Consider the following 17,259-nt stretch of genomic DNA (forward strand, 5'->3'; position numbering starts at 1 on the left):
CATGAAAACACATGCAGAAAAAAGATTCAGTTTTGTTTCTTGACACAGCCTTTCCTTCTTAAAATATTGGAATAACACACTGCAAATGAATGTATTGATCAAATATAGATTGGTTTGGTGGGATCATTGAAGATGAATCAGACTAGTTGGATTTTAAATAGTATGTATACTTTCTATATATAGTACAATTAACTAGTATGAGAAATGAGAATTTTGGTATTGATTGTCGGTTTTTGTGGTTTTGATACTTTTGTTATTATCTAGCATTATCAGTATTCACTGTCAAATTATTGTTTCCATTTAGTCATTTCTACAGACTGCCAGTCTTTTAAAGTACTTAACAGTTCTTGTGTTAAACATATTCACTCAGCTCTGGATCTTTCCCTGGTTTTTGAGTGTGAAGTGGACTAAATGTCACTTGGATGTGATGAAAGATTCCAACTCAACCCCTTGGTGAACACGTCTTCTATTCATGCATATCTTGCACAGCTGGAATGAGTGCAGAATGGATGGGTATCTAGACTAAGCATGCAGGGAATTGGCTGAGAGCCCTTGCCACTGCTACACGCCAACTCCAAGGTGACTGTGAAATAGTTCCTGGATTGTCCCGAGGATCTACGTTTGAGGCCAAAGACAAGCAGAGTTCAGATAGGTGGCACATCCAGTGTCAGTGCTGTGGTTTGTGGGGTTAATATATCAGTTGTGTGACAAAGGACTCGCTCTTTCAATTTAAGCTGAAGAGAGTGTGGGATGCGATTGCACTGTGAAGAGTAAGAGCAGAGAGCGCAAGTCAATGAGCAGAGCAGGCGTGAGGAAGGGGCCCCAGCTGCAGAAGAGATTGTTGTACCTCTGTAAAGACTGGACCTTGGAAGAGCTGTCTGATTTAAAGCCTGAAGAACCCCTTGTTTTGGACAAACGCATCTTGATCTTGTGTAAAAATGTGAGGTATTTCTCCTACCCTTTTGACTCACTGTTTCCTCCTTCTTTATTCAGGAATGGAATTTTGTGTGTGATCTACAGAAAGTTTAGACATTTCAAGTTAACAGTTAATCCTGATCGAATTCCGTAAATGACGAGGTATACCTGACAGGCATGACTGGTAAACGTGATGGGTCAGCTGATACAATGCTGGATTGGCAACTCAGAATTAATGTAATTCCCCTTAAGTTCTTGTGAACATTTTGAAGATTTTGCTCAATTTAAATAGCAAAATAATAAGCATTATAAGTATATACCCATCCATTTTCTAACCACTTTATACACTACAGGGTTTTGAGGGAGCTTGAGCCTATATAATTATACTGTAATTATGATTATATTATAATACTCTAAGAGTCTACTATGGAAATATTCAGTATATATAAAAATACAGTCAGTCAAACTTTTGTAGATTATTGATGCTCAGAACATTCACTCTGTACTTTCACTCCTGGTTGTCTAAACCATTTGTATTCATGAAATAATAAAAAGCACTACTAATAGACTTTTGCCTTTGCATAGAATCAGATTAAATAAACAACAACAACATAGTTCTGCACTAATAAAACTTTATTACTAGTTTCATGTTTTTTGAAGTTACATTCAATTGAAGAAAAGAAAGAAGGAATAGTGTTTTATTGAGAATATTCAATAGCATTAACTTGGCATTAAACATCATACTTTTGAAGTTATATCTTCATTGTCTATGTATCTATGATATAAATATAATCTTATTTCATGTCAGAACTAAATGCTGCTCCTGTGCTGTGCCTAAAAGTAAAACATTTATGCATTCTAACTTCTAACTGAGTACTGCTGTGGGTGAGGAAAACCGCAACAAACATATTACTGTACATAAGAAAATCTGCAGTCATTATGTTGGATTCTAGAACTCCTGCTGGGAAAGAGAACTTTGTAAAAAGAGATAAAGGTATAAATGTAGCAGTGAAACCATGTTTTTATTTCCAACAATCATTACATTTTCAGCAATTGTCTCTTTAATATCTGGGTTAATTTACAATAGTAACAAGGCAATAAAGTTTCAATTAAAGTGTTCAAAGTGTAAAGACATGCCAGTGCTTAAAGAATAAATGTCTTTACAGGTTAGGAAAGGAAAAAAACTATTTTAACTGTAAATTATAGTGCATTTTGGGTTGCAGTCTTAGTCAGGGAGCCTAAAGGCTTTTAGGGTCACTTCAGATTTGAAATTATTGTGAACATTTTATTAAATTATTATTACTTCTGTTTGGTAATGGAACAGAATCATGAAAGAATCAGAAAGAAGTGCATATTTTTCGTATTTATCTCCTTGTGTTTCATCACAAACATAGGAAAATTGGGAATAAATAACTCAGATTGTGCATTTCCAGAGCACAATATTTCATTGCCTGTTTAAAAGTGCTTAAGGCTTTTGAATTTAGTTTTAATCACCTTTTTTAAATTTATTTATTTTCTTCTCTACTGTTTTGTGTTTCTAAAGTAAAAAGTACAGTGAAAAAGTATACTTGGATGTTGATGTTGGGTATTTCCTTTTTAGTATAAATATTAGCATAAATTGTATATTTAAATATTTCAGGGAATTGAAACCAAGCCATTATGCCTGGCAGTGTTATAATGTTTGTTCAGTATTATCTAGTCACAGAAATGGGGTTAGAGAGTGACTCATACAATCTGTAGTCTGATTTACAATATGAATTGGACATGCATATAATTTCATGGTGCTCCCCAGTTATAATTATTAATTATATTATTTTAGACCAATAGAAAAGTGGCAAAATGCTGAAAAACTGACCTACACGTGGTTTTTACTATTATGTTACAATAAGATTGTACATTGTCCAGTATACTACTCATTTTAATGCATTTATTGAACTAAAATTTACAGAAGACTAGTCCACATAATTTGTCTAACATACAGTATGTACAGCTTTAGGTCAACACCTCTGAATCAAAGTAGTTTATTTACAGTGTAAACATTTACTTTATATATAAGAACCAATTTTGTCACAATTCTTAACTTCACAACATTTCTCATTTGGTTTTAATACTGATGTTCTTATAATGGTATTTAAACAGCAAGTTAATGACAGATTATCTCCTCCTTCTTTCCGGAAGGCTTTCTTTAGAGCGTCTGAAAAAGAAACAACACAAGAGGGCAGATTTAGATCAATTCTATTTTCACAGATTATAAAGAGTCAGCCATAGAAACAGGTCTTTGTAGACAATAAGCATTTTGTTCTTATTCAGCTGCTGCAGAGAGATTAATTTCTTTTCAGTTTGTAATTTCTGAATTTACTCCACTTCTTCTTTTTTATAAGGGAGCCTGTGTTGTGCAACATATGACTGTACAAGTCCACACATAAAGGGAAGGTTTAAACTAGAAGTCTGTATTCTCCAATCAAATGAGGACAACATTGTGAGCAAACCAACCTTTCTAAAAGTGGACCACTTTTAAAGGACATCTATTCTGACAAAATGGATTTGACAGCAGACCTTTAGGAGGAAAGTAAGATCCTAATCTTGCCTACTTCCCCTCTCCTACATATATATATCTTGTCTTCAGGACTCCCCTTTGCACACCCCTTGTGTCAACCCCAGGTGCTGCTACTCTTGTCGCAGCTCCACGGCTCTTTCCTAGTAAAAGTGAAGGCAAGTTTGGTCAGCCTCATCCTTACAGTCAGGCTCTTGTTCTCTCGGCTAGGGTGAGTTGCACTAAATAACCTCTAAAACATTTTTTAGAATTCATTAGGATCTAACCGAATTGCTGAATGGAAGATTTTTTCCAAACAGCTCTCAGTTGCAGCTATGCATAATGGTCTTCATTTGTCTTTAAGAACAGCTCCTGTGAAATCTGCCGTTGTGCCACTTTCCATGTTCATCACTTCTTCCCATCTGATGTACCAAAAGTTTAATGTTTTTACATCAACAATAGGAAATTTTGGTCCCTGGTCCTTTGTTTTAGGTTCTATTGAAGCACTGAATGACTGAACTAACTAATTGCTGGACAAGGCTAATATTTTCTTCAAAACAGAAATAATTTGGCAACTGACAGAATACCCTAAAATTCATCTAAGGACTCTGGACTCTGAGAGTCAGGTTTTCTGACTTTTCTGACCATAGGGGTCAGAAACTGAAGAAAAGTTCTGACTTTTGGCGGAGAGATTTAGAAGTGACACGCTTGTGTTTTAGGGCCTATGATTGTTAGGTACGATGCAAACTGCAATGGGAGCCTACCAATGGGAGGTGATTGAGGAGCTCATCTACTGTGACATCATCGTAGCTCTCTGAGAAGGAGGGCTCGCTTATGGCAGCTTCATCCTGAAGGTTGGGAGAGTTTATATCTTCCTGGCTGTTATCAGTGACAAAACAAACGGGTTGAACTCCAAAACTGGAATTATGCTTGGAAGTATTGAATGGAAAAATGAAATTACACTACTGTAATAAACAGTAAACGCATAAAAATCCCAAACAAATTTATAGATGTATTTTGCTTTTAGAGGATTGGTTTTAATGGCACTATATCAATCAAATACCTTAAATAATGCCATATGCCATTTTTAAATCGATATCGTTAAATACTATACATTCACATTGTTTGACATTGTATCCCAGCAGCTGCTGCATAGCCCTTTTTACAGAGTGCAGAAAGACCTACTGGGCTCTCAGTCATCCCTGCCTTTACCTTCTCTTCCCTGTGAGCACGGAGTTCAGATATTTCTTCACAGCCATTTGTTTTCGGAAACGGCTGTAGTTGTCTGTAAAAAGGGCATCAGAGTGGCGCTTGACTGGCATTTGTTCCTCCATCAGGTCATTACTAAGAGAGGAAATGGAAGACACAACAACTTTTAGCCAGGCTCAGAGCCGTGCTGTTCCGATGGTATGGAAGCCCTCAGGGAAGATACATTTCTCGGGTATCTAAATTCTGAGTCCACTTGTGATTCGACCCAAGAGGATATTCCTTTAGACTTTTTCTAAACAGAGATCTAAAATATAGCTCTGGGGTAATGTCATCATGAGAGGATTGTTCTCCGAAATGTTCTAATTATTAGCTGTTTAATCATTATTTTTCAGAAAGATAGCTTAATCTGAGGTAGGCTCATGTGCTAAAATGCTGACAAGTGTTAAGAAATAAATCATTCTGGAGTAGAAAGGATGGATTATTCTAGTATTTTCATTTATTTTTTTTATTGGACAGCACCTCCATACTCTCTGAGTGTACATTTTTTTCCTTCAGTTTGTCAGATAGACGGATGGAGACTTCTGCTTTGGTTTTTGGAACAAGTAATGTCATTGATGTAACATGAGCTGAACGTCTTGCTGTCACAAAATGATGCTAAAAGTTACTTTCTGTAACATACAGTACTTCTCCTTTCTAAACTGCATGACGTGCATTTTATAACATACAACAGGCTGACTTGTACCATGATATTAACTGCCCCTGGAATATACTGCAGTGTTCATGATAGACAGATAATGGTGAAATAATATTATCATTGATTTTCTGCACTTGTAATAATCTGTGAGATTTGAATTCAGCAATTCAAAGCTTGGTATCTACAAAAAATGTAATACAAAACCTAATTGGGAACAACATTTTTAAAAGTGCAAGAGCTGAATTTAAACAACATGAATAGCTGAAACACCATTTTTGCATTCTGTATCTCGCCTTGGTTATGTTTAATCAACAAAGAAAAAGATATTCAACTAAGCTTTTGACTACACGCGCTTTTCCTATAAATATGTACTGTATCTACAGTATACACCTTGTTAAGGACACCACACTGAAGAAGCCTCAGATAGAGTTAATTTCTGTGAGGTTTTTGCCCAGACACATAAGTATGCAGTCATCTGAATACAGCTTCAAATCAGACATGATAAACACTCCTTTATACAGTAAGTGGATATGTAGACAAGACCTTCACTATCACAAGTTCATTCGTGAATAGGAAAATATGTGTATGTCCATACAACATGTCAGACAGGGTGTGGTAAGTTCTGTGATACCAGCTCTGTGTATTGAAACCTCTATTGTAGAAGTAACTCAAGAAGGATTTAGAAATCCTGAGAGATAATTGAGCTTCAGTGACTCTTTAAGCATATTTAACAATGCCTATCCAATCGCTTGGCATTTGACCAAATTAGTTTGCTTTATAAAGCTTATTGTTATTTAGATTTAGTGCCATAACTGGAGAAAACCCATACTACAGCTTTGGAAACTACACTGGAGTGCATAAATAGGCCTGCTCAAGTCATGTTTGGTTGTTTCATCTCTTGACAGTCGAAGACAGCATCTTAAGTCCGAGGATTTCTGAGATCAATAAAAAAATCACTAAATACCTGAAAGAACTTTTTTTGCAATCTTCTTAAAACGTGATCGCAAGTGCATATTGTATTCAATCTTATGTAGTTTTAAACAATATTGCTCTAACAAAGGAAAAACTAGTTAGGAATACCAGCTTGCTGTCTGACAAATTACTTCAGTCATGAAATTGAAATGTGTTTTATGCCAGAAATAAAATCCATTTTTACCTGACTCTTTTTCCAATTAGAGACTCCAGGTACCGTCGGGCGGATAGCTGGCCGAGAAGCTTGCTGTACCCACTTGTAAACAGACCGTCGGCATGTCGTGTGGGTCTGAAATTAAATTACGATTTGAAGTGAAATAACTCAACGCTACACGTTTCAAAACCATAAAACCATATACAAACCCTACGTCGTTAATGCATGAAATCAGACATGTCATGTTTCTCGACAGTGGCATGGCTGCCTTTGATGAAGATATTGGATATCTGTAGTGATGCGTTGATTCAAATAGAGCGATATGAAACGCATGAAGCATTCAAAAAAATACTGTAAAACGTAGTGTACGCTATCTGAACATAAATGGAGATTAAAGACGTCGTACCTAGCGATTGCGTTTGATAAATCATAGTAAAGCTTATAGCTCTCTGGAACGGAATCGTGTTTGGATGGACTCTTCGTCCAGTCGTTCTCGCTGTCTCCTTCAATTGCCACCGTGTTTCCCAGCCTACGGACCAGCAGAGAGAAACACTTCACTTAAAATCACTTCGTGTCGGATTAGCACTAAAATTAATGGTAATAATAACAACGATTTCGAACCGCGTCACAGAATAATGACATTCCAGGTAGCCTGTCGTTTTATATCTAGTTAATTGCTCACCAAACGCATGCAATGTAAGTAAATAAGCAAATTCCCAAGTAAGGCTTGGTTCGTTGAAGGTTCACGATATAATTTGTCCGATGTAATTAAAATCTAACTCCGTTCTATTTAAGGTCGTTGAGGTGCATTCATTCAGGCGGATGTAGCACATTTAAAAGGTCATCTGCAAAAAGCCAAGAGCATTTTGCCCGTAATCAGTGGTGCTAAACTCTTCGGTTTGCGTTTTTTTCTATAAATCAGTGACTATTGTCAGACGTCAGATTGAAGTTACCGATTATTTTAAAGTGTCACTGCTTGTTTTTGTTTTATTGTCAATTGCCTATGTTGTTGGCACAGTTGAACATTTAACATTATGTTGTGGTATTTTCAATAAAAGTATGGTAAAGCTTACTGCTGTAACAATGGCAATTTAGCTATTACCAGTCTTCCTCCTGCTCCTCATCATTATCGTAGACTTGGTTCTGTCCTTAAGATGTATGGGTTTATGTTACAGGTCAGGAAAGGCTTATACAGTATTCAGCTCACCGATTTAGAAAAACTTGTGTTCTCTGTCGGAATCGCACATAATAGCGTCTGGCTTGTGTGCTATTACTTAAAAATCAACTGAAGAAAGAGCAATTAAACAACACGAAATCGGTGTTAACATCTGTCTCTCTCTAATAACAACTCAATTGTTTCAAAGAATAGTTAATATCTAGAAAGTCGTACCTCATAGACGAATAAGTTCCCAGCGCTGGTAGACCCACTGTTCTGGAATATAACACACTGCACAGGGCTATAAGCAGAAGAAGCTGGGAACTGTTTCTCTGTAACATCGCTTTCAATCTACACAAAAACGAACAGAGACAATGAGCAGACGTTTAGTTTGGTTTTAAGCTTGTTTCTCGTCACTTGAATGTAGCCTTACGCATCGTTCTCTGTAAATTTGAATATATTCTGAATGCAATTTAGTAACTTCAGCACGGAATTTAGTCAATAATTCTAAGGGCAGGCATTACAATTACAGTGCAATCCTCTCAGATTTATTTTCTGAGCAGTTTGGTGTAGAAGCCACAGGTTTAACAATATTTATTTTAACGAGAAACAGTCGCTGCTATTCTAAAGACAGCGGCAGGTATTTGGCGAGTAGCTCATCATTTAAAGCACAATTCACATTTTCTTATTCTAAAAGCTGTTGCACTTAAAATGTATTTAGACGTAAAAAAGTATCATCAGCAAACTGCACTCTATAAGATTAAAATACAATAGGTACACTGTAAAGTTAAGTGTAACTTTGAAACTCGTCGGAGCTTTCTGTCAAAATGCTAGTCTTTGCAATGCCCAGCACTTGAAGCTACACTTCTACGCTCATGTGCTTTTATTGTCCTAAAAAGATATAATGTATCTATTAAAATAACTTCACTTACGCATCACTCTTAAATCTAAAAAAACAATCGAGTCGAATTTTAAATATTGTATTATTCGGATTTATGTATTTATTTTATTTTATTTATTTATTTGAAGGTGTATCTTTAACCGATCCCGTACACCTTCTCTTTATTTTGTATCAAAGGTTTAGGGAAACTGCGACTGTAGAGTCATTTGGCAGCAAGAGAATTGCGATGAACTGTGCTACTTACAGGTGAGCAGTGAAAGTCTTCTGGCGTGTTTGGCTGGCGCTGTCCGCGGTGCTGGAATCAAGCACAGTAGACGAGAGGTTTCCACGCTGCAGAACTATCCCAGCAAAGCCAGCTCGCCCTCTTCAGCAGAACGTTGCCGATGGTTCTTCTTAACTCCTGTGGGCACTCTTGCTGGATGTGGAGCAGTGTGCCTCATTTTATACATCTGAATACTTTCAGCCGAATGGGAAGGCAATCAGATTCGATCAGTTTAGATACGTCATGCCCAGTCCCACTGGGACAGGCGAGTTCGTCATTGGCTTGTTGGTAAGCCTGGATCCGTAAGCATCCGCCACAGTGGAACTAATTTATATCATACATAATGTGATTTCTAAAGTCCTGCAAGATATTGATTCATGCCCTCCACGTACAAAGTGATATTAGTTTAGAGTCCAAACTAATATCACTTTTTTTTCTGTAGCGATTTCCTAGTTTTCAAACCGAGCAACTTTTTTGTTGTTTTGATCACAAGTAGTTTCAAGGTAAGCGGGAGCCCCTGTTCATTCACACAGTCGGGTCTGACTTTCAGCTTTGTCTCTGGGTGTTTCTTTTGTACTTCTGGTTTCAGATTATTTTTTTAATCACTGGACTCCACTGAGTAACATATATGCGCTTCAGATCAATCAAAACGTAGTTCGTATCAACGAGGCAGCGTTAACCCTTTAAAACTAAATTGAGTTTAAAACGCCAGTATTTCTATTTTCATAAGTATTTTACAAGAAGGACATCTGTAATTATAGAACTGCAGAAAAAATAACCCTTTCCTGGAATTATATTTACTTCAATCTAAATTGCAGGGATTGTCCGATATTTTTAAAGGGGTTAAAGTCATGTCTGAAATGAATATGCATTTCACGACGTCTCTGTAACTGAAATGAGAAAACCGTAATAAAAGTACTTTGTGATGAGGGTGCATGAAATATAATTTAATTTAAAAACGTATAAAATGTAAAAAATAATTGCAAAATCAATACCAGTCTCAACCTAACCAAAATTACTTATATTACTGTAGTTTCTGTTATTTTTCACATTAGAGGAATTGATTGTTGTCAAATCACGTTGTAATATTCCCATTTTAAAGCATTTAAAAGTTTTGTTGAATAAAATTGCATGCACATGTCTCCTCTGTAGTGATTCCACAGATTTCTGTTCATTGTTTAATTATCATGTCAAGATTCTTGACAGTAGGCACTGGTAGTTTTTTTGGAATTGGATAGGTGTTTTCTAGAGACCTAAATATAAATATGATCTGCAAAGGTCAGGTGATCTTGATCAGCTCTGAACCAGTGTTAGCTCCCTAATGTGACAGAATGTTACATTAAGTCTGGAGGCATATTTGTTTATATCATTGCAGTTGTGTATTGCAATCCAATGTTGTGAGAATTGTAATACACTAATTACTGCTACTGCTACTATTATGCTACTGGTGTTGAATCCTCTGAAGCCTCTGACATAATTGCGTGCAGGAATCCATATGTGTCATATTTGCTGATATTTAGTCCTTTTTCATACATGTCTGTATTCAGTTAGCTTTTCTTAAGGAAATTTATCTGGCTATTTATTTAGGATATACAAAATAAGCATTTAATATTTATCTATGCAGCAGAATACAATATGTACAGTTCATCACAACACAGGAGTAAATTGACATTTGGGGCCAAGTAAATTGTGAATCACTGAATTGTTAATGGATCATAAAGAATCATGCAATGTCCTTGTGTTCTCTTTATGTGGACTCCTAGATCTCTTAAGCTGCTCTGATCTTCTGACAAAGGATTTTTGTCTATTCAGTTGCAAATAATTTTTTTATCACCAGTAAGTAACCTGTGCACTCTTCACTTCCAGATTGCTAGAGTCTGCAACCAGCATATCCATATCAGCTTAAGAAAAACAAAATTAAATGTGTAATTTATTTCTCAAATTCATTTGAGAATAATTTTAGTTTGTATCTATGTGAAAATATACATGGGAACATGAGAAGAGATTGACGAGTCCATTACAGTTTTGTTGCCGCTACAGAACTAAGCCGGTCATTCTATGGAATAACATGGCTGGGTAGCTTGTTCCAGACTCCCACCACCATTTGTGCAGAAAATATCCAGCTGTATTCATGAATGAAAATGCAAGTCACTTTGGATAAAAGCATTACCCAAATATATATATACTTAGTATATATAAAGACGTTCCTCCTGACTGCAGAGGTAAATACATTTCTCTTAATTTTCCATGTGTATCCTGTGGTTGGTGTTCCAAGCTGACCCCAAAGATTTGAAACAGGCTGACCTTGTCAGTGCCTTAATGGGGATTTTTAGCACCTGGAATAAGTGCCCTCCAAGTCTGTTTTACACCTGTTTGTAACTTCCATTCAGGATTCTATGCCTTCAGCTGCAGTCATTTGTTTTTTTTTTGTTTGCCATTTTAGTCTGTCTAAAGGAGCATAGTGTAGTGTTAATGCAAACTGCAAAATTTTCAGTTGGCCTATTCATGCTCAAAATATCATACTCTTTGATATGTCCATATTTTCTTATCTGCATCTAACACTATGTACATTAAATCTGTCCACTCTTGAATATTACCTAATTGTATTTTGTTCCTTCAGCAATCTTTACATTTTGTTGTATTTTAGAGTCATCTGCAATTTTATATCTACACTATAATTATGAGGTTGTTGCTATATTTTAGAAAAAGAAGCGATCGTAATACAGAATCCAGATTATGGTATCATAATACCCTAACCCTGTAGTATCCTAGTCCCTGACATCCCTTCACTGTATTTCTGCTATCATGATAACACCTTCCCACCATATTCTTTACTATAAAAAGCTTTTCTGTTTCTACTAGAAGAAGATCCATTTTAAGACAAAACAGAACAAGAACAATTTCCTTAAAGCCAGGAAGAGGTGTGGCATTCTGAGAAACAGGCCTAAAATTAATAACAGGTGATTGTAAAAACTTTTTCCCTTAATTGATACCGTTTATCACCAAATCATCACCCAATTTCATGATGGTGAATCGAATTTTTGGTTATCCACTTTCATTATCCATATGAGAGAGATACTAATCAAATCAAATAAGGTGTGGGCAGAATGAACAAAGAACAAATGCGATTGTCCATCTGTATTACAGAGGTGTTGCTTAATTAAAAGGAATACAAAAATGAACCTGTGTGAAAAATTAGGAAATCACTAATTGTGATTCAATAATTGGGGTTATACAATACAGAGAGGAGACATTTTGAAACAGCAGCACCTGCTCTCTTAGACTAAGCATTAGCATGAAAGATACTGATCTCACTTGTTACCACTTGTTTCTTACTGTTTCGTCAGTGACTTCGATCACTGAGTCTGTCTGGAGCTGGATTAAAAAAATGCGCAGGATCTGGACAGAAGTATTTTTCATACGTTTTCATTCACATCCAAATGTTTGCTACAGGCGTGTTCAAAGTTGTAGGTTGATTTGTAATTTTATAAGCACTTTCAGTTAGCGATGATGTTTCATCTTTTAACGTAAGCGGAAAAATTACAGTAACTAAACCAACAATGAGAAAGAAGAAGGTATGTTAAACAGAAGTAGGAGGGTGCAAACACAAGGGCAGATCATTTTACGAAAGATGTAATCGTTTTGGGACTCTGCTCTATTTTTTACATGTAGAGTGGAAAGCAATCTTTATGTCTTTCCAAATATTTGTCGTTGTTTATGAATCGAACAGTGCTGAGCACCAAATACAGATTGTGGTACACAGATGAAGACCCATAACTTCTGCTAAGCGTAGGCTAAACCAGCGCGTCTAAAACTATTTGATTTCCAGCCACTGGCTGCACTGTGCTACATCACATTGCCTGATTTGGTTAGGCCAAAAATTAAATGAATTATGCGCAAACGACTTGGAAACATGCTGGTAAATTGACAGTGATGATTAAAAACAGAGTCCTGCATGAGGCCGTGTTCAGGAAATTTTGTTCTTTTTACCGAATCAGGGGATATTATACATCGCCTGAAAGAGCACACTTTGGGTCACAGGCATTTCAGGAACTTCAAAGATTTATGAGTGTGCTCCCTCATGATGGAAGCCATTCGTTTCCTCCCTCATTATGTCTGAGTCTCTTTAGGCTTAGGCTGTCATGAGTTTGGTTTTGGAGCCTCTCTGTCATCTTCTATTACTCTCCTCATATTCTCCCTTAGTTTTGGGTAGTCAGATTTATCTTTCAGTTCACATGGCTGCGTGGCTACATACCTCAGGGACCAGGTTCCTGCCCTGTTCTTGTTTTGGGCTCCACATTTACTGCTGACATGTGTCGTTATATAATTGATCCTTGTAAATTTCTGTTTTAGCTCAGGGGGGGAGCTGCATCAGCAGGCGTAGGCTGCAAAAGAACAAGTAATGGGTTTATTCCCTGCTGAAAAGAGAAGAGAAAACACAACGTTTCGGCTGTGGAGCCTTCTTTTAACCCAGTTAGTAAAGGCACCTGCTGAGGGTAAGAAGCCCCCTTCTTACACCTGAAGAAGGCATCACAGCCGAAACATTGTGTTCTCTTTCTTCTCTTTTCAGCAGGGAATAAACCTATTACTTATTTGTGTTTTATCTTTGTTCTGATCTGACTTATCTCTCCTTTCTTCAACCGGTGTCTCTTTTGCAATTCTCCAGTCTTTTGCAAAACTCCCATCATTAATGAAGGTTAAGTGCAACTGGGAAATTAGTCATACATATTCATTATTCCGATATTACTTAATGCTGATTTCATCCTATAATCTGGTCATTTGGCATGTGATATTCTTCCCAGTCTTTCTTTGGGATTCATTTATCTCTGTTCAATGCCGGGTGTAACTCGATGCACTAATTTTCAAAGTTTGAATTAAGAGGCCTTTAAGACAATCTCTACCTTCCCACTTTTCCTTCATATCTCCTTTAAAACACTTAGGCAATATTTTTCTTGACTTGGACATTTGTGATTTTTACCTTATATGTTTGCTGTATAACAAAAGCACTTTTCTGTTGATAGAGAACATTACAATTTTCATGAAATCCCTAAATATTTAACCAGGGATTTTACAAAATGCATAAACATTTCTCTGACAGTCTCTGAATTTTTTTCTGAAGTCCCTCTTTACATCATTAGGTATTTTGTAAAATCTGTGTTTCATGTTCCATGTCATATCTGTCTATGATATTTCCACCAGTTCTTAATTCCTTATTCCTGTGCCTCATTCTTTCAAAGACTGCCTTTTTAGGAACATAAACCTGAATTTAGGCTCAGCCCATTGTGACTTAGTTTGCTTCAAGGTTACCGTATCATAGTCACGTTTCCAGTGATTGTAACACATCTCATCTCTCTATTCTGTCCTGGTTATTTGTGAAGTTGTGGTCAATAAGAACATCACCCTCAGCAGGTGCCTTTACTAACTGGGTTAAAAAGCAATATCAATATCGGCTTCCACATTTCCCCTGGGAACATCCCAGTCAATGTGCGTGAAGTTGACATCCTGCCATTAGTAATATTTCACTCTTTCCACATACATTCGTATTATATATTTAAGTGCTGGCTCCCATGTCTCAATTAGTTCATCTATAGCACACACAACTGTATTATTCAGCCTTCAGACCGATTGTAAAACTGGTTAGCTTATTTAGAAAACTGCACTGCAAAAATATGAGGCATAGCGATGTGGTCTCAAAGCTTGTTTGGACTACAACCTTAAAGAATTGCATGAAGTACTAAATGTGAAGAATAAGTATTTCACACAGGCTAAACTAGAGTATGTCAAAAATATGACCTGCTTATAGGGTGAACTCTATCAGTCTTGAATAATATTAGCATTATTACCATGCATCTAATTTATGTATGACTGTATTTTTCCAGTTCTACTTAACTTTCATTAAGTATGTGAGTTGCTCAGCCAGAATCTGTTCCTAATTGAGCCCCTATAAAAACATATGGGGAAGTTTCATGCTACATTTTTCAAAATTCTGCTACTTATTCTTTAAGGCGCACATACTGGTGCAGAGACAGTGTTGTTCAAGCATTTGTGTCCTAGTATGTGGAATTAATGCTATTTATTTTGCTTTGAGCAGTACACTGTCAATTTACAGGGTTCCCACCTTGTAGAAAGCAGCTGTTAGTGTAAGCCAGCCTGACATATTAGAAACACAAGTACAACTATCACCTGTATTTTGACAGATTAATGATGATACAAAACGACAAAGGAACAAGTAACAGAAACAAGATTTGTGCGTTTAAACCGACCCTGTCATGAGTCATACTTCCTGTGTAGGCATTTCTCATGCACATCCACCTTGAAATTAAGGAACTGACCTTAACACCTCCATAATGATTCAATCTAGTGCCTTTTTATGGGATAAATATCCAGGTGCGTGGTGTGATTAATGGATTCTGAATGAGGAAATTGCCTTTCCTGACGAACACAAGTAAAAAAAGTTCTGGAACTAATCGAAACAAAATCTAAGCCGAAAAACATTCGCTGATGTGAAACCTGCATAGAAATAAGCCTTGATCACCGAAGAGCAATGTTACATTTGAAAGTTCACATCGAATACCACTTCTTCTAGTCTTTTCTAACGATCCCATCTGAGTATGACGCCTTAGTCTGGAGGACAGATATCACTCAGTTGAGGGCTGAATTTCTTCATGGTGCAGGGTTAATTATAATGCTATAACCAGTACCAATTTACAGCTTGTCTAAATGAGCTAATGTCAAAATGTCACATATTCCCCAGTCTCATGATTATGTTGTAAAAAGTGCAATATGTCATAATCGCAAGCAGTCTGGAACCTACAGGATTTCATTTTCCAGGTTTACACAACCCTTAAAAATCATTTTAAAAATCTGTTAATTAAAATAGTGAAATGCCAATATGAAGTCAGTTACATATATATATATAAGGTACTGGTAATTTTTTTTGGCCCACCTTTCTCAATGAACCTGTATTCCATGGATCAGTGACCTTTGTTCCAGATACCAACAGGGCACATGAGCAACACATTCCTATGGATAATGGCCGCACTAAGCAGAAAATACTAGATCAGTATATCTGCTGGAGAAGACCTGCACAGGAAATGGGAGGCATGCAGGCTTTACATCTACAGACTCCAGAGGATGAAATTAAACTCAGGACACTGGGTCTGTGAGGCCACACCACTGTGACTCCTGTTTTCACAATGCAGTTTTCTACACTAAGCCAAGCAGCTTTACAAGTGGCCTTTGGACATTTGAACTAATTCATCCAGCTGGGCATTTTAGTGGAATGATTTAGTGCAATTGTTGCTCTTGGGTATAACAGCAGTGTCTCACCTGGGATTTGAACCTACAACCTTCCAGCTACAGGTTCAGAACCCTGAGCAGTGCTCCACACTCCCATCCTAAGCCTAGTCCTTCAAGAAATAGTTATACACTTGTGCATAGGAGCACATAATCTAAAAAAAAACCCCACTGTATCAGAAGAATTAAATAAATAGCAGCTGTTTACTGTATCATTTAACAAACACTGAAGCCGTATGTGCTGCAGAGTTTAAAGCATTGTAAAGACATTATCCATGCTAATGCTTTCAGAGCATCATTAGATTCCAAAGCTGATGCCAAGACCCAAGAGAAGACGTGGAATTATAATGGGAGCAAAAGCCCGGCATGCATATCTCCTGAGAGTACAGGTCATCAGAGTCAATGAAATTATATAATTTCTTCTGGGATGCTAATAAAATTGTATTTTGCATTTCCTTCAATACTAACAAGATAAATAGGGCATTTAAGAGGTATTATTAAATTCTTAAAGGATTCGCTGGCTGTCTAGAGCTTGTTAACATCTTTGGTCACATCTGTTGAGATGTGTCAGGACGAAAATACTATATTACAAAAGAGCAACGCTGCCCCAAACAGGCCAGATTCCTGAACCACATGACATCCTGCGACATCCTTTATAAATGCATGCTTTGACCTTCAAACATTGGAGTAAGATGGAAGAGTCTGGAGAAACTTTCAATACAAGAAGTTCCTGTCGATACAAGGAGTTCGATTTTGTCCCAAATATAAAAATATTATGAAGAGTTTAGAAACATATGAGGACTTATGAGGAAAGGGAAGGTCTTGTCTAGCTTATTAGAATTGGGCAGGCATTTGGCAAATGATATTTTAAATTAGTAAATGCAAAGCAATCCACATAGAAACATGCATTCTACATATCACATGGATGATTTTGAGTAGCAGAAATCTATGGATGAGGGGGTCTGGATAATGTTTAAGCCATATCAATATCATAATGGATAATATTCATCTATCTCCTCATGAAGAGGATGGCCGTCCATCCATCCCTTTTCTAACCACTTTATCCAATACAGGGATCAAAAAGGATTCAGTCCATCATGGGGTGCACAGTTACACTCACACCAGGACCAATTTTCCCAGAAGGCAATTACCCTACCGGTATTTGGA

The 17,259-nt window shown here is 36.8% G+C and overlaps 1 protein-coding gene across 4 annotated transcripts; it reads right to left on the reverse strand.

The window, feature by feature from the left end:
• Positions 1-1,534: 1,534 nt before the first annotated feature.
• vip (vasoactive intestinal peptide) lies at positions 1,535-8,952 on the reverse strand. 4 transcript variants are annotated; one of them, XM_088933947.1, is made up of 7 exons: positions 8,779-8,952; positions 7,868-7,984; positions 6,884-7,006; positions 6,508-6,612; positions 4,661-4,792; positions 4,213-4,327; positions 1,535-3,109 (listed from the first exon to the last, which is right to left on the reverse strand). In XM_088933947.1, the coding sequence occupies exons 2-7, from the start codon at positions 7,972-7,974 to the stop codon at positions 3,101-3,103; spliced, it is 591 nt and encodes a 196-aa protein (XP_088790073.1). In that variant the 5' UTR covers positions 7,975-7,984; positions 8,779-8,952; the 3' UTR covers positions 1,535-3,100. The 4 variants fall into 4 exon arrangements, with proteins under 4 accessions (XP_088790073.1, XP_088790075.1, XP_088790072.1 ...); XM_088933949.1 differs by lacking the exon at positions 6,884-7,006 and having other exon boundaries at positions 8,779-8,933; XM_088933946.1 differs by lacking the exon at positions 4,213-4,327 and having other exon boundaries at positions 8,779-8,933.
• Between the last annotated feature and the right edge of the window lie 8,307 nt (positions 8,953-17,259).

The sequence above is a fragment of the Atractosteus spatula genome, chromosome 15, assembly GCF_055471065.1.
Source record: "Atractosteus spatula isolate fAtrSpa1 chromosome 15, fAtrSpa1.hap1, whole genome shotgun sequence".
NCBI classification, from domain to species: domain Eukaryota; kingdom Metazoa; phylum Chordata; class Actinopteri; order Semionotiformes; family Lepisosteidae; genus Atractosteus; species Atractosteus spatula.